Genomic DNA, 26,206 nt, shown 5'->3' on the forward strand with positions numbered 1-26,206 from the left:
TAATGGGTGTAAGGTGATATCTTAGTGTAGTTTTGATTTGCATTTCCCTGATGATCAGCGATGATGAACATCTTTTCAGGTGCCTATTGGCCATCCATATATCTTCTTTGGAGAAATGTCTGTTCATGTCTCCAGCTCATTTTTTGATCGGGTTTGATTTTTTGTTGTTGAGTTGTGAGAGTTCTTTATATATTATGGATATTAAGCCTTTGTCAGATATATGACTTGCAAATATTTTTTCCCAGTTAGTGGGTTGTTTTTTTGTTTCAATCCTGTTTTCATTTGCCTTGAAGAAGCTCTTTAGTCTGATGAAGTCCCATTTGTTTATTCTTTCTATTGTTTCCCTTGTCTGAGAAGACATGGTGTCCGAAAAGGTTCATTTAAAACTGATGTCAAAGAGTGTACTGCCTGCATTTTCTTCCAGAAGTCTTATGGTTTCAGGTCTCACCTTTAGGTCTTTGATCCATTTTGAGTTTATTTTGGTGAATGGTGAAAAAGAATGGTCAATTTTCATTCTTTTACATATGGCTTTCCAGTTTTCCCATCACCATTTGTTGAAAAGACTTTCTTTTCTCCATTGTAGGCCCTCAGGTCCTTTGTCGAAGATTAGTTGTCCATAGATGTGTGGTTTTATATTTGGGCTTTCAATTCTGTTCCATTGATCTGTGCACCTGTTTTTGTACCAGTACCATGCTGTTTTGATTACTGTAACTTTGTAGTATGTTTTGAAGTCAGGGATTGTGATGCCTCCCGCTTTGTTCTTTTTTCTCAGGATTGCTTTAGCAATTCGGGGTCTTTTGTTGCCCCATATAAATTTTAGGGTTCTTTGTTCTATTTCTGTAAAGAATGTCATTGGGATTCTGATTGGGATAGTGTTGAATCTGTAGATTGCTTTAGGTAGAATGGACATTTGAACTATGTTTATTCTTCCAATCCATGTGCATGCAATGTCTTTCCATCTCCTTATGTTGTCGTCCAATTCTCTCAGAAAGGCCTTGTAATTTTCATTATATAGGTCCTTCACTTCCTTAGTTAAATTTACCCTGAGGTATTTTATTCTTTTTGTTGCGATTGTGAATGGTATTGTGTTCTTGAGTTCTTTTTCTGTTAGTTTGTTATTAAAATATAGAAGTGATACTGATTTATGCAAATTGATTTTATACCCTGCAACTTTGCTGTAGTTGTTGATTACTTCTAAGAGTTTTCCAATGCATTCTTTGGGGTTTTCTATATATAAGACCACATTGTCTGCAAATAGCGAGAGTTTCACTTCTTCCCTCCCTATTTGGATTCCTTTTATTCCTTTTTCTTGCCTGATTGCTCTGGCCAGGACCTCCAGTACTATGTTAAATAAGAGTGGTGATAGAAGACATCCTTGTCTCATTCCTGTTTTCAGGGGGATGGTGCTCAGTTTTTGCCCATTGAGTGTGATGCTGGCTGTGGGTTTGTCGTATATTATTTTTATTATGTTGAGGTAGTTCCCTTCTATGCCCATTTTGTTCAGAGTTTTTATCATAAATGGCTGTTGGATCTTGTCAAATGCTTTCTCTGCATCTATTGAGATGATCACGTGGTTTTTATTCCTCAGTTTGTTGATGTGGTGTATCACCTTGATTGATTTGCGGATGTTGAACCATCCCTGTGTCCCTGGTATGAATCCCACCTGATCATGATGTATGATCCTTTTGATGAATTGCTGAATTCTGGTTGCCGAAATTTTGTTTAGAATTTTTGCATCTATGTTCATCAGTGATATTGGCCTGTAGTTCTCTTTTTTCGTGGTGTCCTTTAAATATGACTGTTTTAAGCAAGAATTATGAGACTGTGGTTTGGGTTTTGTAACCTACAGAGTTATAACATATGTGACAACTATAGCCTGTAGGACAGGGAGGCAGTAAATGCACAAATGCCCGTGCAAGTTCCTTACGTTGCACATGAAATGGTACAATATGAAGTCTAAGTCAGTTGTGAAAAGCTCAGAATGTATATTGTAATCCCTACAACAACCACTAAAGAAGTGCAGCTGAAATGTCAACAGGTAAATGCAGGGAGAATTCTGTGACACCATCTGTGTAAAGTGATGGAAAAGGCAAAACCAGCCTACAGTGAAAAGTATCACACCAGTGGTTGTCTCTGAGGGCTGGGAGAAAGAACTGATTGGAAAGGGACCTTTCTGGCATGATACTGACAGTCCATGTGTCAGCTGAGTTTGTAGTACACAGGAGCACATATTTGTCAAACTCACCCAGTGATACACTTCAGATCTGTGCAGTGGATTCACATGCATCGTATGTAAATTTTATCTAAGAAAAACTCTAAATAAATATTCAACTCTAATTCATAGTACGTATGTTCAAGTATTTAAAGTGAAACCTGCAACTTGTTTTCACATGCAGACAAAAACTGAGATGGGCTGACGGACGGATGGAGGTATGGATGGGGAGATGGGTGACATGTGTGGGCAGCGGAATCATAGCCCAGAGCAGAATGTTAGTGGTCGAATCCACGTCATAGTTGTGAGCGTTTGCTGTACCATTCTTTAAAAAATTTTTGTTTTAAATTTTTCAAAATAGAATGTTGGGAAAAAACACTGGCACCTCAGCTAGAAATCATTAAAAAAGATTTGTAAGAAGTTTCTTGAGAAAATTCTGAAGTTCTGTTGAAAGACATTAAAGAAGCCCTCAGCAAATGGAGAGATGTGTTCAGAGTTTGGGATATTCAATATTGAAAAGACGTCAGATATCTTCAACACAATTCTGATGCAAACTCCACCAGGCTCCTTTGTGCAATCTGACAAAAGTTGAAAAGTTAGATGGAGGGGCCGGCCTGATGGCACAGTGGTTAAGTTTGCACATTCTGCTTCGGCAGCCCGGGGTTCACTGGTTCAGATCCCGGGTATGGACCTGACGCACCACTTGGCAAGCCATGCTGTGGCAGGTGTCCCACATATAAAGTAGAAGAAGGTGGGCACGGATGTTAGCTCGGGGCCAGCCTTCCTCAGCAAAAAGAGGAAGCTTTGTAGCAGATGTTAGCTAGGGGCCAATCTTCCTCAAAAAAAAAAAAAAAAATTAGGTGGAAATTCAACAGGCCAAGAGCAGTCAAGACACTCTTGAAGACCCAGGTGGGAGGACTTGCCCTACCAGATACCAAGGTTTATTTATAAACCTCAAGTAACTAAGACGGTGTGTTATTGCCATAAGGATAGACAAACAGACCAATGGAACAGTATAGGGAGCCCCCAAACAGACCCAGGCACACAGGGACACTTGAGACTACGAGACCAATGATATTGCAAATCAGTGGGGAAAAAATTCAATATGTTTTCTAACACATTTTCAGTAAGTGGGGCTGAGATAATGGTTACCCAGAGGAAAAACACCTAAACTGGACCCTCACATTAAAACCACACGTAAGGCAATTCCAGTAGATTAAAGTCGTAAGTGTAAGGCAAAAACATAAAGCTTTTGGATGATAACACAGGAGACTGTCTTCGTGATTTCAGTAAGAAAAGACAAACAACCAAGAAACAAGATACCAACACAAACAAATCAAACCCAGCAAGTGCTTGCAGGCGGGGCCTCGCCCTTGTCTCAGAACATGGTAGAATAGGTTTCATTTTTTTTTTAAAGATTTTATTTTTCCTTTTTCTCCCCGAAGTCCCTCGGTAGATAGTTGTATAATTTTAGTTGTGGGTCCTTCTAGCTGTGGCATGTGGGACGCCACCTCAGCGTGGCTTGATGAGTGGCGCCATGTCTGCGCCCAGGATTCCAACCGACAAAACCCTGGGCCGCCGAAGCAGAGTGCTCGAACTTAACCACTCGGCCACGGGGCCGGCACCGGTAGAGTAGGTTTTTAAAGGTCACTTTAATTTATATGTGAACATATTTTGAAAGTCTCCAGGCATAAGGCACTCAGCTAGGTACTGATGGATATAAAGATGAAGAAATCTTAGCCTCTGCCCTCAGGAGCTAGCATCATGATGGGCAAGACCAATGGGGAATTTGGGCATGAGGGCTCATACAGCCAAAGGAATACATCCAGTGTTCTATGGAAATGCAGGGGGAGGGGCAATTCACTTCAACTGCAGGAGGAGGAGACAATCCAAGAAAACTTCACGGGGAAGGTGACTTTGTCAGGACCTTGAAGGAAGAGCAGCACTGAGACAGAAAGCTGGACTGGGAGGGGAGGAAAAGTCAGAGCTGGGTTCGTGTGATGAGTGGTGGAAGCCACTCCAGAAGAGGAAACCGAGGGACGACTCATTGAATCTTTGGCCAATCAATCCCTTACCCAAAATTAGAACCACTAACGCATACCACAGCCTTATATGTGGGGTCTCCTGGAAAGTCTGGTCTCATCTGCTCCGAATTTGTGCATGATTCTTGGGCACAGCCACGTATCGCAGTCTCCTAAGGTAAGGCGGTTTCCGCAGCATCCGCTCATCCCACACGTACTCTGGGGACAGCACCTTGGTGGGCTTGTGGTAGAGCAGGTACTTGTTCAGGTGGCTCTCCTCGTGCCACACGGCCTCGATGCCATTGGCCTTGTCGATCAGCGTTGCCTGGTGACAGGCTGTGGCGAGCCGGTAAACCTCAGCCACTGACCCCCCATACAAGGCTGCTGCATAGTAAAAATCACCCTCGTCTTCCGGAATGTAGGCCTGAGACAATGGGCGGCGTTCATAGGTGAAACGCCGGCGATCGCTGGCATAGAAACCGGGATGGAGGGTGCCAAAGAGAGACGACAGGATCTCCACACCCACGTGGTCGCTGAACTTCATGTCGACGTCCGCGGACACAAGGTAATCGACCTCATGGAGGAAGCGCTGCTGGGAGAAGTTGCTGATCATCTCCATGCGGTGCAAGACCACGTCCTGCCAGCGCGTGTAGTTTCGGACCTTGAGGATCACCACTCGCCTTCCTTCCTGGAGGGGGATCTGGGGCACGTCTGCCGGCCGGTCGGTTAAGATGTAGTAGATGACCCTGTGACCCACCATGAAGTACTTCTCTGCCGTCTCCAGGAACAGCTTCAGGAAGACCACATATCTAAGACCAACAAGCACCCCAGGAAAGAGAGGGTGGGTGTTAGACACAGTCAAACAGCAGCAGCAGAACAGACTTAGGCAAAATGGCTTATACAGCCATAGCATCCCTTGAGGACGGTACCCCAAGTGAAATAAGCTGTGCAAATTAACAAAGAAGCCTTAACTAAACTGGACTTGGGCAGGCCTGCAGGGGCAGCTCTCACGCCCCACGACACATCCTTAATTACACCAAACAGGAAGAGACTGAGGCTTGGCTCTTGGACAGGAAGTAAAACTAGCTACTGCTGCCGGGAGACTTCTCTCCCGAGCTGGCAACACCACAGCCAATCACAAATGCGACAGCTCAGCCAATCAGAAACGCTGCAGCTGAGCCAATCAGAAATGCCACAGCCCAGCCAATCAGAAATACTGAAGCCCAGCCAATCAGAAATGCCACAGCCTAGCCAATCAGAAACGCTGCAACTCAGCCAATCAGAAATGCCACAGCCCAGCCAATCAGAAATGCCGAAGCCCAGCCAATCAGAAACGCTGCAGCTCAGCCAATGAGAAGCTGTTCCTGCCCTCATCTGTTACTTTCCCCAATGGACTTCCCTTTAGAACAGGCCCTGCCTCTCCCCATTTTTCTCTATAGAAGCAGCTCCCTCCTTTGCTTTCTTGCTTTGCCCACGATTGGCCATAGCATGCACCTCCTGAATTGCAATTCTTTTGGGTATTCCTGAATAAACTTGTTTCAAGGATAAAATACCAGGAAAATTTGCTTTTTAAGTTGACAAAGCCAATCACAAAAAGTCAAATACCACATGAGTCCACTTGTGTGAGTTACCTAGAACAGGCAAATTCATAGAGACAGAAAGTAGAATGGTGGCTGCCAGACGCTGGGGAGGAGGAAATGGGAGTTATTGTTTAATGGGTACAGAATTTCAGTTTTGCAAGATCAAAAGAGTTCTGGAGACGGATGGTAGTGATGGTTGCATAACATGAATACTTAACACTGCTGAACTGTACACCCGAAAACAGTCGAGATGTGGGGCCAGCCCGGTGGTGTAGTGGTTAGGTTCGTACGCTGTGTTCGTACACAGTGGCCTGGGGTTCGCCAGTTCAGATCCCAAGCACGGCCCTATGCCTCACCTATCAAGCCATGCTGTGGCAGGCATCCCACATATAAAGTAGAGGAAGATGAGCACAGATGTTAGCACAGGGCTAATGTTCCTCAAAAAAATAAATAAAATAAAATACAAAATGTTAAGATGGTAAATTTTATGTTGCGTGTATCTTACCACAATTAAAAATCAAAAAATAAAGAGAAAAATCATAATAAAAAGTTATTCAGGGCCCGCCTGGTGGCGCAGTGGTTAAGTGCGCACGTTCTGCTTCGGCAGCCCAGGGTTCGCCGGTTCGGATCCCAGGTGCGGACATGGCACCGCTTGGCAAGCCATGCTGTGGTAGGCGTCCCACATATAAAAGTAGAGGAAGATAGGCACAGATGTTAGCTCAGGGCCAGTCTTCCTCAGCAAAAAGAGGAGGATTGGCAGCAGTTAGCTCAGGGCTAATCTTCCTCAAAAGAAAAAGAAGAAGATACTGGACTCAGCAGCCTTGCAGACCCTCCAGGTTTTGCCTTTATAAGCCCAGCCACCCCAAGACCCGAGAGGGGCTCACCTATCAACTTATGAGCCTAGTTTGCAAACCTTTGATAAAGCCTCTCTTTCCACATTTTATCTTTGCCTCATAAAGCTGCTCATGGACAGAGACTCTAGTTAACAGTACTGTATTGTATATTTGAAAGTTGCTAAGAGTAGATCTTAAAAGTTCTCATCACAAGAAAAAAAAATCTGTAACTATGGGACATGATAGATATTAACTAAACGTGGTGGGCTAATCATTTCATAATATATACATATGTCAAACCATCATATTATACCCTTTAAACTTATACAATGTTTCATGTCAATTATATCTCAATAAAACTGGGGAGAAAATGAGAGAAAAAAAGAAATAATGTTAATGGTGGACTCTCAGTGGTGGGCATGCACGCATTCACTATAAAATTCTTGCAACTTTGCTGCACGTTTGAGAAGTTCCCTGATCAAACATTATTGTCATGGCGCCACCTTAGGCAACTTTCAAAGAATGCTTAGCTCCAGCGCGGAATGAAGCATCTATGGAGTAAAACAGCGGGCAGCCCTTCAAAAGAATGAGGAAGGCCCGCACGCGCCAAGGGCAAAGGTGTCCAAGACACACAGTGGGAAACTGATGGTAAAATACGAACCAGTTTTTGAAACAATCAAGCAAGACCCCAAAGCCGGAAATGCAACTTGGAAACTCAGAGCCGACTTTGCCACATAGTATACTTTCTTCGGCTAACTAAGAAGCTAAGCCTCAGCTGGCCTCCCTGGGTAACAGATTGGGGTACCAGGGCACGCACGCATGGGCCCTGCTGGGGTTAAGCTCCTAGCAGAGCGGCTGGCACGCGTGAGTGGTCCATGTCAGCAGCACATCTCCAAGAGGTTGATACGGCGACCTCTGGAGCAGATGACTCTGAGCGGTGGGGCTGCTATTTTGAGCAGGGTTCTGCCTAGCGGCCCCCTCAGATCCCACCAAGTTCTCCTACACACAAAGTCACTCAGGCCTCTGCATCCCCCCCGACCCCATGAGCCAAACTCTTCATCCTGGAAATGAGAGACCCTGGGTGAGGAGCGCCCCCTACACCACAGGTCGGCTCCCTGGTTTTCCTGGGCAAGCACCCTTGCCCAGCCCAGCTGCCCGGACCTTACTTACTTTTTGATAGCAAACACCACCACCCCGATGGTGGTGTTTTTGAATTGTGCGTTCAGGATGGCAGAGTCATAGGTCCCGTCCCAGATGATGGGAGCAAACCAGGGAGTCATGAGGAGCACGTCCACCCTCCTGGAGGAGAGGAAGCACAGTGGGTGAGAGCAGGGCGCGGGGATGCGGGCCACCGAGGGAAGGACTCGTCCAAAGTTGCACAGTCTGTGAGCAGCAGAGCTCGGAGAACACAGGACTCCAGACTTCCAATCCAGTGCTCTTTGCACCATAAGCTCAGCACCCGAGCCCCGAACCCCCAATTCCTTCACTGCCCTAATTCGGCGCATCTCCAGAGCACCAGGTGTGTGCTGGATCCCATGGGGCAGTCCTTCTTTGAGGCCTCCCAAGCCCGTTTCCAGGGAGGAGCAGAGTCTCAGGGAGGGCGAGAACTAAGCCCTCTCCCAGCATGAGGAGACTTGGCCATCAGAAGAAATATGTATCTGGTCTCTGCCCCCGGTTCCTGACACAGTGCTCCTCAAGCCCTTGGGATTTCCTGGGTGATGGGAGCACCTTTTGTTCTAACGAGGAGACTCTGGGTGGCTCCAGGTAGCTCAGGAGGGGGCTGGTGAGCAGAAAGACCAAGCTGTGACTGGAAGCCTGGAGCTTGAGCCCCACGCCCGTCCTCCAGGAGGGGAGAGCGATGGGGTTCGGGAGCTTCCGGGTTGAACACGTGCAGGTGCTGGTGGTGGCGCACCTGGAGAGGGCGTGGTGGCTCTGGCCCCTGCCCACACCTGGCCCTATTTAGCTCTTCCTCTGACTGTTCCCGAGCTGTGTCCTTCATCATAAACTGAGCATCTGGTAAGTCAACTGTTTTCTTGAGTTCCATGGACTGTTCTAACAAATTCTTGAACCCAAGGAGGGGTCAGCGGGAAGCCCTAGTTTACAGCCAGTAGGTCAGAAGCACAGGGGACAACCTGGCCTTGTGACTGGCATCTGAAGTGGGGGCTGTCTGTGGGACGGAGACCCTCGCCCCAGGGTCTGTGCTAACTGCGGGCGGCGTCAGCACTGCTCGGTGGGGAAACCCACATGTTTGCTGTGAGCAGAGGAAATGAGACAAAGCTGGGTTTGAAGCCCCCTCCCATCTCAGGGCCCTGCCCCCTGCAGCCCCTCGATCTTCTCTGGGCTGTGTCTCTGTCCCTCTACACCCCCCTGACTCTCCCTCTAGCCCGCACAGGGTCCTCTCACTCCTGCCATTCTGATTTCACGGTGCTCATGCATTCATGGGTCCTCGTGGCATCATGCCACCAGGATCCACCAAAAAACTCGTGCCAACTTGTCCCGCCACATCAGTGCTGTCCAACAGAAACATATGTAATCTAAAATTTTCTAGTGCCCACAGAAAAGCAGAAGGAACCGAGTGAAATGACGGTTAATTTGGTATACTTTGTTTAACTCACTATATCCAAAATATTATCAGTTCAATATGCAATCTCAATTAAAAATGAGATATCTTACTTTTTTCGAGATATATTTCGTTTTGCGTACTAAGTGCTTGAAATCCAGTGTGTATTTCACACTGACAGCACATCTCATTCCAGATCGGCCACGTGTCAAGCGTTCATCACCCCACGTGGCTGGTGGCTCTAGAAACTCAAGCAGATGTGGGTGTTGGGCTCAGAAATGGCATTTCCAGCTCTCCTGGCAGGGAGGTGACATGACATGACAGAAGCCGTGGGGCTGTCGAGTCCACGGGCCTGGGCTCGCATCCCGACCTGCCCCTCACTGGTGGCAGGGCCTCAGGCAATCTCCTTCACTTCTCTCAGCCTCAGTTTCCCTGCTGGTCAAGCCAGGGCTGGTCAAAGTGGTCTCTGGGCCACCTTGCTGTGCCGAAACTCTCGGGTCTGGTGCCCCTCGTTCAGGCAGTGGCAGCTGGAGGGTGGGCTCGGGCTAAGGAGGCCTGGATTTGGGGACAGGCATTTGCATGTGGAGACTGGCTTGGAACCGTTGTCTCTCTGACATTGACACCTGTGGAAAGACCTCAGGGATGACTCGGCCCGGATCTCCGTCCTCCTTCCCCGTGAAGACACGAGAAGAGGGTCAGGGCCTGGTGTGCACACCCACACGGCTCCCGACCCCAAGAACTGGAGGCCCCTCCCTTGCTCCCTCAACTTGTGCCAAACCCATTCAAAACCAACCGGCCTCCTACAGCCATGAAAGGGAGAAGAGGAAAAAGGGAAAGGAAGACTGGAGCCAGCAGGAGCGAGAGAAAGGAAAGCACGAGGTCCTCGGTGACAGGGACCCACTGGCCACGGCAGGAAGTCCCCTACTTACGTGGGCTGGAGGACATGGGCCTTGGGGTAGAGCATCCTGCGGAAGACGAGCACAGTGAGAAATGAGGCTCCCGTGCAGAGAACCAGGGACGGGTTAGTCCACGCCTCTCGGCTACAAGCTGCTGTCCCCCTGCCCTGGGTGCCAGCTCGGCCAGGAGCCCTCCCTCCTTCCTTCAGGAAGCCCTTTGTTCACTCACCAGACCAACCCCCAGCCAGCACACCCACCTAGCCCCAAGGATGCCATGTGCTTTCCCAGGGATAAACCGATGGGCTGAAATACACAGAAAGGAAACGGGGGTCTTCCCTAACTGTTTTGTGATAACTGCTGTGGTTACAGACCCATGCACGGCTCTTTCTTCACTCCTTGTGCCTTGTAAGTCCTTCCCGTGGTCTAACCCATGATGACTAAGGTCCCCATGTCCTGCTTTTATTCAGGGGGTGGGAAGCACAAGGGCTGGCACACACCCGCCCCGTCCACCCCCTAAGTTGGGCCAGATCCACCTCGCCGCCTACCCGCCTCCCACCGTGCAGCCTCCTGTGTGCTCCACGCCCTCCCCGGCGTCAGTCCAGATTTCAACTGAGCTGAGGGCTGGGAAGTGGGGCTGAGTCGGCCTCAGGTAAGACATGTGAGCGGGGGCAGCCACGAGGCCCCAGGTCAACTGGAACTCATGGGTGGCTTCCACCCTCTAACGCCTCCTCATTGCCCTCCTCTCTCCGCCCCATCGCCTCTTCCCTCGGACCCTGGAAGAGGGGCTGAGGCAAGGAATGGAGGGGGAACCGGTGTTGACTTGCTTGGCAATATGCACAGAAGCAGCCCGAAGATGTGGTCTCCATACCTGGGCACTCTGGGCACTCGGCAGGTGTCTGGGTAGCAGTCCCCTTCGCTGAGGGAGGAAAGCAGAGGGCTCAGAGCTGGGCGGGGTCCTGGGAGGAGCCTGCTGTGCTGGACCGGCCAGGCTTCCCCAGGGGCCAGGGGTGTGAAGCAGGGCAAAGACACCGTGCACACGCTGACTACGTCTGGGAGCTTGTGGTGCACAGCTCTGCCCAAGGGGCATGCCACACCAGAGGGTGACAAACCCTCCTGGGGAGAGCCCCTCTCTGGGGAGGGGAGGAGCCAAGACCAGAAAGCAGGAGCCCTGGCCACCCAGGTTGGCCCTGGAATCCCAAGGGAAACTCTGGCAATGCCTCCCTGGGCCTCTCACCCCCAGGAGCCCAGCTCCCACCCCTTTCCGCCCCCTGCCCGGACCACTTTGTCTCCAGCAGCGCGTGCTACACTTATCCTGCCTGTATCTGAGTCACTTCATGAAAAGGTAGCATCTCTCTTTTTTTTCTTTTGACATTGGCACCTGAGTTAACATCTCTTGCCAACCTTTTTTCTTCTCCTCCTCCTCCTCCCCCGCCTCCTTCCCCTCCCTCTCCTCCTCTCCAAAGCCCCCCAGTAGACAGTGTATACTCTAGTTGCAAGTCCTTCTAGTTCTGTGATGCAGGACGCCACCTCAGCATGGCCTGACGAGCGGTGTTGGCCTTGCATCCCCCAGTCCCACACTGCCCCAACCAGGCACAGGCGAGCTTCCCTGACGGAGGGGAGGAGGGGAGGCAGGCCCCTAGACGTAGCCTGGTGGGGCCATCCCCAGCCTGAAGACCAAGCAAAAGCTCCCACCACCGGGCCAAGCTCAGAAATGCCAACTTGTGTGGGTGAAAAGAAGAAAATGCAAGTCCTTACCTCAGTGGCGGGCTCTCCCGCTGGCCCTGGAGGTGGTGGGCCTCACAGCTGCTGGGAGAAAGTCACGTCAGCTCAGCGCATTCACCCACCATCCCTCCAATAAGCATTTGCTGCCCCCTTGAGCGCTGGACAGAGGGAGGAGCGCCGCAGGGAGGGTGCGGCTCTACGCATTACTGGTTAGGAGCTCCCTCCCTGCTGTTCGCTGCTCAGCCAGAGAGTGATGGCCCCAGGAGAAATGAGCTCTGAAAGGAAAAATGAGCCTCCAACTGTCCTGTCCTAATGGAGGCAGGGAGCCCCATCATGGTCGGCCCCATCAAGGAGGCTGAAGGGAACGACTTTACCTGGAATCAACCCTGGGCGCTATTTCTCCCCAAACCCCGCCTTTGGGATGCAGCCCGCTGGCTAGTACCTTTGCTGTTGTAAACATGTCATCTCCAACAGAAATTAGGATTCAATCTTTGTTCTTTTTTTTCCTTCTTCTTCCGCCCAAAGCCCCCAGCACATAGTTGTATCTCCTAGTTATAGGTCCCTCTGGCTCTGCTGTGTGGGACGCCACCTCAGCGTGGCCTGATGAGCGGTGCCATGTCTGTGCCCAGGATCCAAACCAGCGAAACCCTGGGCCACCGAAGTGGAGCACGTGAACTTAACCACTCAGCCATGGGGCAGGCCCCCTTTGTCCTTTTTCAGGGTTTGAGAAAACATGGTAGAGAATGGACCCCAGGAGCCACACTGGGAACCGAGTGTCTCTGGTTATAATGACCTCCAATTCAATACATACTTGTGTTTCTATTTCTGTTCTAGATCTTTCTAGAAGGAACCACTTTGATTCCAAAGACTCCTCCATTACCTTTGAGACACTTCTCTCTGCCTCCATCTGGGAATCCAGTTGAAAACATTGCTGGGGAACAAAAAGAACACCATGAGACTGAGTCCTCACTGGGCTGGGGAGAACGCACGGCTGTGGTTTTGAGGCTGAGACTTCAACAGACTTTTTGGTTGCTGGCTCCTGAGAAAACAGAGGCGGGGCCCAAGCAGAGCCAGCGGGACATCTTACTCTGGTAGAAGGAGAGAACGGGGTGCCCAGGCAGACTCCCCAAGCCTCACCCTGCTACCCACCCCGCTCCCCGACCTGACATCTCAACTATTGTAACACGGTCTCGTTACACGACAAGAGCTTGTACGTGCCCGTGGCCTTCCTCTGTGGACCGGGATGCTGCATGACGAGTAGCCCAGGGCTTGTTTCCAGATGCAATTCCAGACTCCCTGAATCCAGCCCCGAGCACTTGGGAGGTGTGTGTGGGTGGCAATCTCTACTTTCAACAATTTCCCCAGGCGACCTGTGTACACTCTGGTGCATACCATGCCTCCTTTCTGTTTTATAACAACCCTGCCATACGGAATACTAGAAGTCAAACGGCCGTCAGGGCCTTGAGGCCCCTGGAACCCGGCGGCTCTCTGGTGAAGCGTCAGAGTGAAGAGGGAATCGCAGCCTTTGCAGCAACCCCAGTGCTCGGCTGAGGAGAGGGCTCCCAGAGACCCCGGCCCCGCATTGGGACACAGCAGGGGCTGGAATCCCCCTCTCAGCTTGGCTGGCTGGCCTGCCCTCCCCTGCCCTGCCCTGAGGCCCCCCATCCAAGCACTGCTGGTCCCAGGACATGCACCCCCTCCTTCACGAAGGGGCTCCGTCTCCCTGTGAAGTGACCCCTCCCTGAACTGTAGGCTTCTTGGCTGGGATTTGGGTTAGACTGACTAAGTGTGTCACTGCTACAGGCTCTTAACATTAGCCCTGATATCAGTTCCCCCACATTGAACCCAGCGTATATGGGGTTAAAACTAAAATCCACCATCCCCTTTCCTGCTTCTCTAGCTTCACTCATATGTAAATACCTGTTTCTTTAAACTTGGACTCTTTGAGCTTTACAACTAAATGGGAGTTACACATTGTTAAAAGCCCAGGTGGCCTGGAGTTGGAGGCACACTAAAGTTTAGCTAATCATGTGGCCTTGAGTTTGCCAGGAAAGCCGCTGTCTCAAGAGTATCAGGGAGCGGAGGCTTCCCAGACCTCAACTCCTCGACTCCCGGCGCTGGAACCCGCCTCAAACAGGAAGATGAGACAACGGCGAAGGACGCCCACCTGCCATCCTCCTATCACACCTCCCCCACCCACTCCCACGCCCCCCACGCCCCACCCCCACCCCCCGCCCGCCTCGCTGCAAGCAGCCTCTCAAGGCCAAACGCAGGCTGGTGGGAAAGCACCCAGCTGCACAAGCTACATGTTCCCCCTCCCCTACCCAAAATCCCCAATAAAAATCCCTACCCATTCCTCATCGGGGAGCTAACAATTTTTGAGGCATGAGCCCTTGCTCTGCTCCCTGTGCCCGGCACAGTAAAAATCTTTCCTCTTCCACTCAAGACTCTGTTCTCGTTATTTGGATTGGCATTGGGTTCAGAGACCGAACTTTCGGTTACATCACCACCTCACCTCTCTCCTCCAAAGTGTTACCTTGGGGGTAGGGACAGTGTCTGAATCACCTGGGCATCCCAGGACCCCAGGCTGAGGCCCAACAGGTGTGCACACAGTGAACACGTGAGCAAGTGAGGGAGTGAATGAATGAAGCCAGCTGAGCTGACGATGCAAGCCGAGAAGGGGTGCTCTCCATCAGGACCCCTGGGGAGAACGCGGGAGGCTGCATCCCCAACGCATGCCCAGCCCGACCTGGCCCACCTCCTCTTGCGTTCATCTGCTCTCAGACAGCAGCGGCCCCCAGTGTGGGTACCTCACGTTCTTTATTTCCAGCCAGACCGCTCCTGGGTGCCATCTGCACCTGGACGTCTGCAGGCTCCTGGAGCTCAATTGTCTGAAACAAGCTTTTCTGTACTCCCCCTCCCCGACTTGACCCTCCTCTATACACTGTCTCTCTTGGTGACACGACTACCCACCAAGCGCTAGAGCCTGGGGATGCATGACACTCACGCTACACTCACCTGCATGCAATGAAGAGGGAGCTGGGGTTCAAATGGGCAGTGAAAAGGCGCACAGCTCTGAAAGCTGACGACCACGTGAACCTGCCTTCTTTGGTCTGAGCTCTACCTGAAAACACTCAGCACCATTGCAAAGTGGAGGCTGGGGACAAGTTCACCTTCTGTGGAACCAGAGCTGGCATACTGAAAAGGTGTCCACTGGGTCCTATCTTTGCAAGGGAGCGCAATTTTACAACTACCAAGTTTGTTTTAAAACATAACCTAGCGGAATGTGATGCGGTTGAAAGGTGTCATCATCTTCCATACATGTCGCTGAAGTTTGATGTGGGCTCCATGTGTTGATGTAATTGGTGTTTCCAAAAGGCTATAAACTGCCTTCTGAAGCCCTCCAAACCACAGTCATGTTTATCCTCACACCCCGGGGCGAACCCGGCGCCTAGAAATGCCCGTAAATCATCGGGGAGCAGAGCAAACGCTGGCTGGGAACCTTGTCTCAGCCCCACCCCCGTCAAGGGACAGGACTTGAGGCTAGGAATTCTGCAAAATGAGGAGGACAGTCCTGGTCACTCCTTCTCTGGGATCGTCATTGTGAGCCAAAACCCAACGAGGCTCATAAAGTAAAGTCAAACAAGTCATAAATCCCAACCAGCCGTTAGGAGCCCCACCATTCCCATCCCCCTTACCTGTAGAAGCCAAAACTTGCAACAAAGAGCAGGATCAGGAACAGCCAGGACTTGCTGCTCTTTCCCCAGAAGTCTGCAGAGAGGAAGCCTGGTTACTCGGGGCTGGAGTACCTGATCTCTGGCTCACCTCGTCGAGGCCGAAATTGGGCCCTGGCCACGGATGGCCTCGTGTCGGCTCCAGCCGAAAGCCCTTTTCCTCTTTCGTGCTGGCAGGGAAAGTGGGTTATACCTCTGCTGGAGGCATAATGCCACTGAACCTCGCTTTGCAGCCCCTGGGCGCCTGCCCTGGTGCCCCTACTTGTTGACAAGCCCCCGGGGGCCAGGTCCACTCTGTCCACTCCTAAGGATGGGGTGCCGTGGCTGGTGGCAACAAACTGACTAGGAAAGTGTGGATGATGAGACAGCTAAGGACTGTGAAAGACAGACGTGTGCCAATCCAGCCTCACTGAGAGGATTCTAAGCCCATGGCTACACCCGCAGCCCTAAGGCTGTAGGAGCTCACAGCAGAGTCACACACAACAGCAACGCGAAGGCCTGGGAGATCACTGCGGGGACTCGACACTTCCAGGAAAAGCGTGCGTTTGGAGGAAATTGTATGCGTTGGTTAAATCTTCCTGAAGGCTGTGGGTTTAGCAAGCCCCACCACTGATGAAGGGCCCCCCACCCCCCGTGACCCCACCGCCAGGTCTGATGAGGCCTGAGTCCGATGCCGTCAGACTCTTGCTGATCATAAATGTGTTGGGGTCCCAAGTGCCGGACTGAGAAAACCAGACACACCTGGTGCCGCCCAGAAACTCCTCCCAAAGAATTTCATTTGGCCTAAGATAGATAACTGTTTCCCTCGACTGGGTAGGAAAATGGAAAACCCAGGGATGTATCCAAAAATAAGAGTAGCTTTGTGTCAATTGGATCTGTTTTTGTCATATTTGAGAGTCTGCTCTGTCCCGAGTCTGGTGTGTCTGAGAGAATCAGGTCGATTAAACTTATAGCCACGGTTGAAAACGAATTATGCTGGGTGGGACAAATCCAGATAAAAGCAAGTACTTAATGTACGATCCCATTGATATAATTCTAGAAAATGCCAACTAATCTATTGTGCTAGAAGACACAACCGTGGTTGCCCAGGAATGGAGGTGGGTGTGTGAGCGTGGCAGGGGGGTATTGCAGACGAGCACAGGAACCTGTTGGGGGTAATAGCTATGTTAATTTTTGTAATTGCAGTGATGCTTTCGCAGGTGTATACATATCAAAAGTTACCAAATTCTACACTTTGAATAAGTGTGCAGTTTATTATATGTCCACTTTACCTCTACAAAGCTGCTTTAAAAAAAGAAAAAGAAAAGCATCCAGCAGATCTATCTTTATTCCCATACGACATGTTAATCTATGTAGAAAATCTAAAGGAATCTACGAAAAAGCCACCAGAATAAGTGAGTTGGTGAGGTTAGCAAAGCTGTAGCACACAAGATCAATACACAAAAATCAATGATTTCTCTACACTAACAACCAACAAGTAGAGACGGAAAGTAATAAGACAAGACCATTTAGAATAGTATAAAAGATCGAAAGAGTTCGTCACATAACTCTGCCCAAAAAAGGTGCAAAACCTGTTAGGGAAAACTATAAAACATTGTCAAGGGAAATTAAAACAAGCTTTAAAAATGGTGAGATCTACCATGATCGTGGATCAGAACACTTAATATTGTTCGGATGTCAAACCTCTACAAGTTAATTTCTAGATTCAGTATAATTCCCATCAAAATCCCAGCAGGCTTTTTTGTAGAAATTGACAAGCTGAATTCTGAAATCCATATGGAAATGCAAAGGACCTAGAGCAGCCAAAATAACTTTGAAAAATATGAATAAATTTGAAGGACTACCTAATTTTAAGTCCTGTCCTATCAGAAAGGCAGCGAAATCAAGGAAGACAAACCAACCAATGGCACAGAGGGGAGTCCAGAAATAGGCATGCACATGATTGATTAATTTTTGACAAAGCACAAAGGCAACTTAGCAGAAAAAGAAGAGTCTTTTCAACAAATGGTGCTGGAACAATTGGCTAGCCACACAGAAAAATAACGAACTTCATTTCATTTACGAAAATTAACCAGGGGCCACTCAGTGCGGTAGTGATTAAGTTTACATGCTCCACTTTGGCGACCTGGGGTTCTCTGGTTTGGATCCCTGTGTGGACCTACACACCATTCGTCAAGCCATGCTGCAGAGGCATCCCACATATAAAATAGAGGAAGACTGGCACAGATGTGAGCTCAGGGACAATCTTCTTCACCAAAAGAAAAAATATGTATATAACTAAAATGAGTCATGGACAAAAATAAAAGAGCTAAAACTATAAAACATTTGGAAGAAAACAGAACACAACTCTTATAGCCTTGGATTAGGCAAAGATTTATTAGATACAACACCAAAATAAAAAATTCACAAATTGGACTTGATCAAAATTAATAACTTCTGCTCTTTGAATGATACAGTTAAGAGAATGAAAAGAGAGGCCAGGCTAGGAAAAAATTATTTCCAAATCACATATCTGATAAAGCAGCTGTATCTGAGAACTCAATTACATGAAAACAAACTCCACCCAAAAAAATGTGTGTGTGTGTCTATATATATATATATGCAGAAGATTTGAACACACACTTCAATAAAAAAGAAAAAAATATGGCAAAAAGGTTCATGAAAAATGTCCAACATTGGGGCCGGCCCCATGACTTCGTGGTTAAGTTCACACGCTCCGCTTCCACCACCTGGGGTTTCACCAGTTCGGATCCTGGGCGCAGACCTAGCACCGCTCATCAAGCCTTGCTAAGGCGGCATCCCACACAGCTCAACTAGAAGGACCCACAACTAGAATATACAGCTATGTACTGGGGGGCTTTGGGGAAAAGAAAAAAAAGAAAAATAAATTTTTAAAAATGTCCAACGTCATCAGCTATTAGGGAAATGTACATTAAAATCAGTCAGATACCATTATGCATCTGTTAGGATTAAAAAGACTGACTATAGCACAAGCAGGCGAGGCCGTGGAACAACCGGAACTCTCACAGGCTTGCGGTGGGAATGGAGAATTGCACAACCGCTTTGAAAACAGTTGGCATTTCTTATCATGACTCAGTCATTCCAGGAGAAGCGGAAGCATGTCCACACAAAGACTTGTACACATATGTTCACAGCAGCTTTATTTTGTCACAGCCAAAACCTGGGAACAACCCAAATGTGCATCGACAGATGAAGAGAAGAACAAATTGAGGTGTGTCCTTACGATAGCACAAAGAACGCACATTATGGATGCACTCAATGGCACGGAGGAATCTCAAAGTAATTATGCTGAATGGGGCCAGATGAAAAGGAGTAATTACTGTCCAGTTCCTTTTATATGAAATTCTAGAAAATGCAAACTAGTCTGTAGTGACAAAAGCAGACCAACGGTAGCCTTGGATGGCAGGGGTGGGGAGGGTGGGGCTGGACTGCAGAAAGGCAGGAGGAAACTTTGGAGGTGGTGGATATGTTCATTATCTTGATTGTGGCTTCACAGCTGTACACAAATGTTAAAATTTATCTAAAAGCACACTTTAAATATGTGTAGTTTACTGTATGTTAATTATTCCTGAAGCTATTTTTTAAAAAAAAAAAGGTAGGCAGGCCACCTCGTGGCCAAGTGGTTAGGTTCGTGTGCTCCGCTTCAGTAGCCCGGGTTCTCGGGTTCAGATCCTGGGCACGGACCTATGCACTGCTCATCAAGCCATGCTGAGGCGGCGTCCCACACAGAAGAACTAGAGTGACTTACAAGTAGGATATACAACTATGCACTGGGGCTTTGGGGAAAAAAAAGGAAAAACTGAGGAAGATTGGCAACAGATCTTAGCTCAGGGCCAATGCTCCTCAGAAAAAAAAAACAGACTTAAAAAAAAACAAGCCACAGTGGGTACCATTTTCCACCATCAGATGGCGATAGTCCCAAGCGCGGGACTACAAGCTCCCCAGCGCAGACTCCAGAGGCCGGCTCAGACCTGCATTCTGAGGGCAGAGGCAGGAGTAGGGAGGAGGGGAGGGATATCGTCCCTAACAAGGTGAAAATGGGCCATGTGGAAAAAATCTTAGATATTAACAGTCTGTGGCCTTCCAAAGCTTAACCTTACCCAACAAAATCTTATTCCTTAGTATTTAGTGATTTGTCTTCAGGGACAATTTAAATTCAGTCTAATTTTTCTCCTTACAGTGCCATAATCAGGGGGTAGGAGGCTGAGAAACACTGCTGTAGGGAGAGGAAAAGGATGGAGCCACATACGAAGGGAGATCTGGCAGTAATTACCAGAGTCAGACTCACTTAGCATCTGACCTGACAAACCCACTTCTGGGGTCTGTCTACACTACAGAGTCACCTGCCCACACGTGGAATGACAGAGGGACAAGGTCGTTCACAAAGGCTTTGTTTGTAAGAGAAAAGACTGGAAACAACCCCGGTATTCACCCACAGGGGGCTGATTCACTCAAGGGTGGTGAGTGCAGCATGGGTGTGCTATGCTGCTGTGAAGAAAAGAATGGGGCCGCTCTCAGGACGTACGGGTTACATTTCAAGCGAAGTCTGGAACAGTACAAACCTTTTGCATGAGAAAGGAGGTGAGAGGAGGTATAACCATATTTGCTTCTATTTACAGATAAGCCTAAAAGTCTGCACAAGCAATGAGCAAACACGGTTATCGCGGGAGCCGGGAGCTGGGAGAGGTCGGCAGGAACCGGGCGGAAGTGACGCATCCCAGTGTGTAACCCCAAGCATCGTTTTTATTTTTGAACCATGTAAGTGTACTACCTATTCAAAATAAGAAAATTAAACAAAAATAGAAAGCAACCAGGATAAAACATAGAAAGAGATTTTTAAATCTTGAACGGGGAAAGCCTAAATTTGACAAAAGATCTCGTTTTTAAAGAATTTTTTAAGCCCAAAATGAAGACAAATACATATGACCCAATGAAGATGGAAAATTTTATGTATGGTTAAAAAAAAATGCAAGCAAAATGAAAAGAAACAAATGGGAAAAACTATAGGTTTGCAACTTATATCACAGAAAGCCCTAAATTCCTTAATAATGGCTCCTATGATATAAATAAGAGCAACAGTTTAATTTCTTAAAAGGGCCAGGGATAGGAGACTATTCATGCTGAAAGGCATTCACCCTCACTCTAGTAAGAGCAATGCCGATAAAGATCATCCTGAGACTCCAGTTTTCACCTGTTAGGTGAGCGAGGGGCGCCGGCCGAGGCCTGCGCAGGTAAGGCGTGTGCTGGGCGAGGTGAGCAGGGAGGAGCGGCCGTGATCAGAGCAGGATGCCCACCGAGGAATGCAGCAGTGCTATGTCTGTCCCTCATTCATATTTTTCTTGTGACACTTCCCTTTCGGCTCCCTCCCATTCTCATCTTCCCTTTAGAGAAAACCTTGAAAAACTCGCCTATAGCCATGCCCTCCACCCCTTCGCCCGTTCTTTCTTCACCCTCCCTGGCCAGCCTTTCAACTCACTGCCCCATGGGAACTTCTCCTAGCAAAGGCTCTGGGCTCTTGGCAGCCCTGATCTCGTGTTCACCGTCCTCGTCCCACCTCACCTGGCAGCAGCGGCTGCGCTCTGCTCTTTGGTCTCTTTTCGTGGCCACACCTGCCTGTGCTCTCCCTCCTTCTAACACACATGTCGCAGGCACCAGGCATGGTCTCAGACTCTGCTGTGCCACACTCACCGCCCGGGAGGTCCTGCCTGGCATGGAGCATCAGCTGCCGTACCCGTGCTGCTGGCCCCGTCCTGTCTCCAGCCTCCACCTCTCTGTGGACCTCTGGACTTGGAAACCCAACCACTCATGGGCCATCCCCACGGAAGGCCCATCAACCTTATCACGGCCAAACGGGACTCCAGGTCCCCGTCACCACCCCTCAAGTGGGGCTCTCTTCCCGTCTCAAGATAGGGCGCCACTGGGCGTCGGAAGCTCAGAGGCATCTGGGACACTTCCTTTCCCTCCCACCCCAAATCCAGTTCTGCAGCCACCACGTCAGCTCCGCCTGCACCGTGTCCCTGGAGCGGCTGCTGCGGAAACAAGTGCGGCAGTCCCTCACAAAACTGAACAGAGAGTTACCATCCGACGCGGCAAGTCTGCATCTGGCTGTACACCCCAAAGAGGTAAAAGCAGAGGCTCCAGGGCCGGCCCGTGGCCGAGTGCTTAAGTTCACACGCTCCGCTTCTGCGGCCCAGGGTTTCGCCGGTTCAGATCCTGGCGCCGACATGGCCCCGCTCATCAGGCCATGCTGAGGCGGCGTCCCTCATAGCACAACCAGAGGCACTCACAACTAGAATACAGAACTATACAGTGGGGGGCTTTAAGGAGAAGAAGAAGGAGGCGGGGAAAGAAGATTGGCAACAGATGTTAGCTCAGGTGCCAATCATTTAAAAAGAAAGAGAGACTCGGATATATGTACACCTGTGTTCACAGCAGTATCATTCGCAAGAGCCAAAAACTGGAAGCAACCCAAGTGTCCAGTGATGGATGAATGGATAAAGAAAATGCAGCACGTACATTCACTGGAATGTTACTCAGCCTTAAAAAAGAAGGAACATCTGACACGTGCTGCAACACGGATGCACTTAAGGACATTAGGCCAAGTGACATATGCCAGTCACAGAAGGACACATCCTGTAGCATTCTACTTATCTGAGGTCCCAGGAATCGTCAACCCACAGAGACAGGAAGGGGGATGGTGGTGCCAGGGGCTGAAGAGGGGACGGGGTGAGTGTCCAGTGGGGACAGAGCTTCAGTTTGGGAAGATGAGAAAGTCCTGGAGACCGATGGTGGGGATGGCTGCACAACAATGAGAATATGCTTAATGCCGCTGGACTGTGCACTCGAAAATGGTAATTTTTTTGTTATGTATATTTTACCAGAATAATAATTTAAAAAAAAAAAGAATGGGCATACAAATGGGATAGGCCTGGAGGCTCACGTCCTGCTCCTGGTGGTGCTCAGTGGCCTGAGCTAGCGGATGGGAACACAGGCTGAAGGCGGGTCCTGTCCAACAAGGCGGCTTCCTGACCGCTGGGTGCCCTCCTGGTTCACACCTCCACCATGCAGGGCAGCTGGTGTCGGAAGGCAGCCTTCCCCTGACCTGCCGGGTGGGGTGCTGAGAGCTGGGCTATCGTGTGTCCGTTGACTATGCCCCACTCTTTGTCTGCTGGTAAGTTTCTGCCACCCTGCCCGGTATCCACCCTGCCCAGGGGCTCAGGTCGTTTGTTCTCACATTTCTCTTGCCCCCTCTCTGGACAGTGCCTGGCACACTGTAGGAGCTCAGTGGACAGCTGTGTATTGAATCCTCTTGGCCCATGTTTTGTAGATCAGGGCAGGTGGCAGGGGAGGGGTGGGGTGGTCTGAGTTCTGGAACTTTCCTGCTGACTTTTTGACCTCCCCACTTCTCGTCCACTTTTGAAACAGAGCAGGCTGTTTGGGTTGTCGATGTGCAAGGAGCTCAGCATGCAAAATGTGTAGGGCAAGCACACCCTAGACTGCAAATCCAGCCCAGGAAGGGAGGGAGCGCAGAGCTAGTCTGCACCAGGGGGCAGCAGGCCAGACACAGAGAAAGGCAAGAGAGGCAGGAGGGCAGGGTCTGGGAAGGGACCGTGGACAACAGCAGCAGCAGGAACCACCCGGAGCTGGAGGACCCAGGGGGTGTAGGTGGAGCAGAGGCCATCCCCAGAGAGAGGGGGCTGGAAGGCCAGGCCAGGCCTCAGGGAGTGGTCTGGAGGCAGGGCAGAAAATGGCACCAAAGCGGTGTTGGACGGTGAGATGAGAGGGTGCAGGGGTTGTTCTGGGCTGGGTCAGGAAGGAGGTTTCTAGGGCTGCACTTTCATGGCAGCTCCTAAAGGCTGCTCTGCACAGGGAAAAACACACCCAGCTGTGCCCCTGGGCTGCTGCTGACAAATGAGGTCAAAAGAACAGAGAACATTTTATTAACCGCCAATCAATGCAGCAACTTAAAACAATTTTTTCTTTTTGTATCAAAGAGCCAAAGGGGCTCAGGCCTTCCCTATGGCTCCCTGAATTTTTTTCCCTGAAAACCTCTGCTTGCTGCCAGGGGAGGGGGAGGGCACAAGGGGCTTTGCAAAGGACAGCACAGGTGGAGTCCTTGCACCACGGGTTACCACAGCTCCTCAGGCGGGGTGGGGCGGGGCAGGGCAGGGCAGGGCAGGGCGGGGCGGGACTTTCGCAGAAAGAACAGTTTTGCCCCAGGTCATGGAGAGTTCACCGCAAGGTTAGGGCCCAAACCCAGGTCCAGGGTGACCCCCTGCCTGGTCTGCATGGGACTAAAGTGCTAAAACCAGGACAAGCCTAAGCAACCTGCGATGCATCGGTCACCCTATCAGGTCCCTGACCGTTGGTCCAGGGTTGTCACTGCCTGGACTCTCAGAGGGTGCGCTTGGGGGGCCAGATGGCTAAGGCTGTGGATTCCGGTCTTGTCTCCTTTGGGGTGCTTGGCATCAGAACCAACACATGCCCTGGTGGACCCCATCCAATCCTGACTGTCCTCGGGGCCATGGTCACCACATTTCAGGGGACTAGGAAACCCCAAGTCCAGGGGGCACACTCGGGATGCTGTGACCTCACAGGAGCGCAGAACTCTGCTCACTGTTTCTCACGCCTGGTGGGCTGTGGGATTTGGCTGGCTCTGGGAGCTGGTAGACCTTTCCACCAGCCACACCCACGGAAGGGCCTCTCTGCTTCGGTCACGAAGAGCAGACTCTGAGACACAGGGATTTAGGCAACCAGTGCAAAAGTGAACAGCGACCACCCAGCGCATCCCTCCCAGCCTGTGTAGCGACAGACTTTCCTCTGGGAGCCCCACTCCAGGGAGCCCAAGCCAGGCCAGTCTGGCTGCCTGCTATCAACAAAAGAGAATTTTGATGACTTCACGTCACGAAAAGGAGCGGCCACTCCCTCTGGTTCTCTCTTCCAGGGAGACCTGTGCCCTCCTCCGGGCACCCAGTGGCTTCCCCGTGCCAGCTGGCAGATGGAGGCCTGGGTCCTGCCCGGGATGAGCCCTGACTCCCTGAAGGACCACAGAAGCCCCTTTCCTCCCTACCGCCTCCTCACAGGCTCTGGCAGGGCCCCCTACAGCCAGTCTCTGTCCCAGGAGTCAGGACAGAAAGGAGAGAGGAATCTGGCATCTGTTGTTGCCTCACCGGACCGCCCAGCTTCTCCCCAGTGCCACTTCCCCCTGCTCTCAGGGAAGTGGGCTGAGCAGGGGCACGGAGCTTCCTGGATGTCTGGAAAGCCCAGAGCCCCCAGGAAGCTTCTGCCTTCCTCCTCTGGCCAATAAGGTGTGACTCCAGGGGCTGGGGTTGACCCCGGCTGTGGCTTCAGGCCCACAGAGCTAGTTTTTACATCCATGAAGCTGGGCACACACTTCGGATGGCCATTCTGGAAAGTTCATTGAGGCCGCACTGTGTGCCGGGCCCATGCAAAGGGCCCCAGTGAGAAGGTGAATGAGCAAGGCCTGGTCCTGCCCTTCAGGAGATACAGGCAAACAAGGGCCCCATCCTTACCAGCTGGGTCCCTGGGAGGAGGGGCAGCTGGGTGCAGGGTGGCCCAGGCAGGAACTCTGAGCAGCTGACCAGCAGCTCCCTGTTCTGCTGTGCCCGCTGGAGGCGCTCACTGCGCTGGGCCCTCCTCGGAAAGGGGCACATGAACACCCCTTCTGTCGGGTTCTGTGGAGTCCAGACACCCAGCACTCCACTTGCCTGCAGAGCTCCAGGCCCCCTCCCGTCCCCTCCCCTCCTCTCTCCCTTCCTCCTCTCTGCCCTCCTACCCCAGCCTCACAGTGTGACCTTGGGACAGCTAGGGCAGGACTGACGACATCAGGGACCCAGCCGACATTGCAAGAGACTCCTTTCCCCTCAGCTCACTTCCTCCTCCCTCCCTCTCTCCCTCCCTGCCCCCAGCGGGTGCCCTGGGTCCCCACTTTCTCCAGGCGCTGGCTGTGTCCAAGCTCCTCTGAGGGGCGGTGGACCTGCTCTATCACAGGCAGGCTTCACGACAGGAGGAAATCCCCTCACCGACACCGGCTCTGTCCTTGGGGCCCAGACAAGTCAAGAAAACAGAAGACAGAGGCCAGGAGAGGGACAGAGGCAGGTGCTTCCACACGCAGGGGCCCTGGGCAGGAGGGCCAGGCAGTCAGGACACCTCCCCCAAGGGTCTGCCGTCTGCCCTAACACCGTCCTGGCCACATCCTGTCTGTTCTACTTCCCTGGGTGCCATCCCTGCCCAAGACCACCCCACACATGCACGCAAACACGGCTCCCCAGATGCTCTCTGCTTCCACTCTGCCCAGCTGTCCTCGCCAAGGCTGGCTCTGGACCCCTGGCTCTGGACCAGCAGGGAAGCCCCAGCCAGATGGTCAGCTGGCCGTAGAGATACCCACAGCCCATTCCTGGAGCCGTTGTGCCCCCCTGCTCACCTCTGAGCTCCATGGCTTCTCCGAGGACCCACAGGCCAGGTGCCTGGCGGCAGAGGCTGGAGATGGGAGGTGGAGGTGAGCTAGGCAGAAGCTAAGCACAGCTCAGACCTCAGACTCAGAGCCAGATCCACCTGAGGAATGATGCCCAGCCTCTGCCCGGGCCCAACCTTACCTTTCCCTTCT

The 26,206-nt window shown here is 50.8% G+C and overlaps 1 protein-coding gene across 2 annotated transcripts; it reads right to left on the reverse strand.

Moving 5' to 3' along the window:
- Nucleotides 1-1,675: 1,675 nt before the first annotated feature.
- On the reverse strand, nt 1,676-26,206 carry LOC103542252 (histo-blood group ABO system transferase 2-like). 2 transcript variants are annotated; one of them, XM_070594672.1, is made up of 8 exons: nt 26,024-26,206; nt 15,523-15,595; nt 12,705-12,755; nt 11,858-11,905; nt 10,971-11,018; nt 10,136-10,171; nt 7,817-7,945; nt 1,676-5,042 (listed from the first exon to the last, which is right to left on the reverse strand). In XM_070594672.1, the coding sequence occupies exons 1-8, from the start codon at nt 26,034-26,036 to the stop codon at nt 4,352-4,354; spliced, it is 1,089 nt and encodes a 362-aa protein (XP_070450773.1). In that variant the 5' UTR covers nt 26,037-26,206; the 3' UTR covers nt 1,676-4,351. The 2 variants fall into 2 exon arrangements, with proteins under 2 accessions (XP_070450773.1, XP_070450772.1); XM_070594671.1 differs by having other exon boundaries at nt 11,858-11,908; nt 26,024-26,174.

Source organism: Equus przewalskii, chromosome 26, assembly GCF_037783145.1.
Source record: "Equus przewalskii isolate Varuska chromosome 26, EquPr2, whole genome shotgun sequence".
In the NCBI taxonomy this organism is placed as follows: Eukaryota; Metazoa; Chordata; class Mammalia; order Perissodactyla; family Equidae; genus Equus; species Equus przewalskii.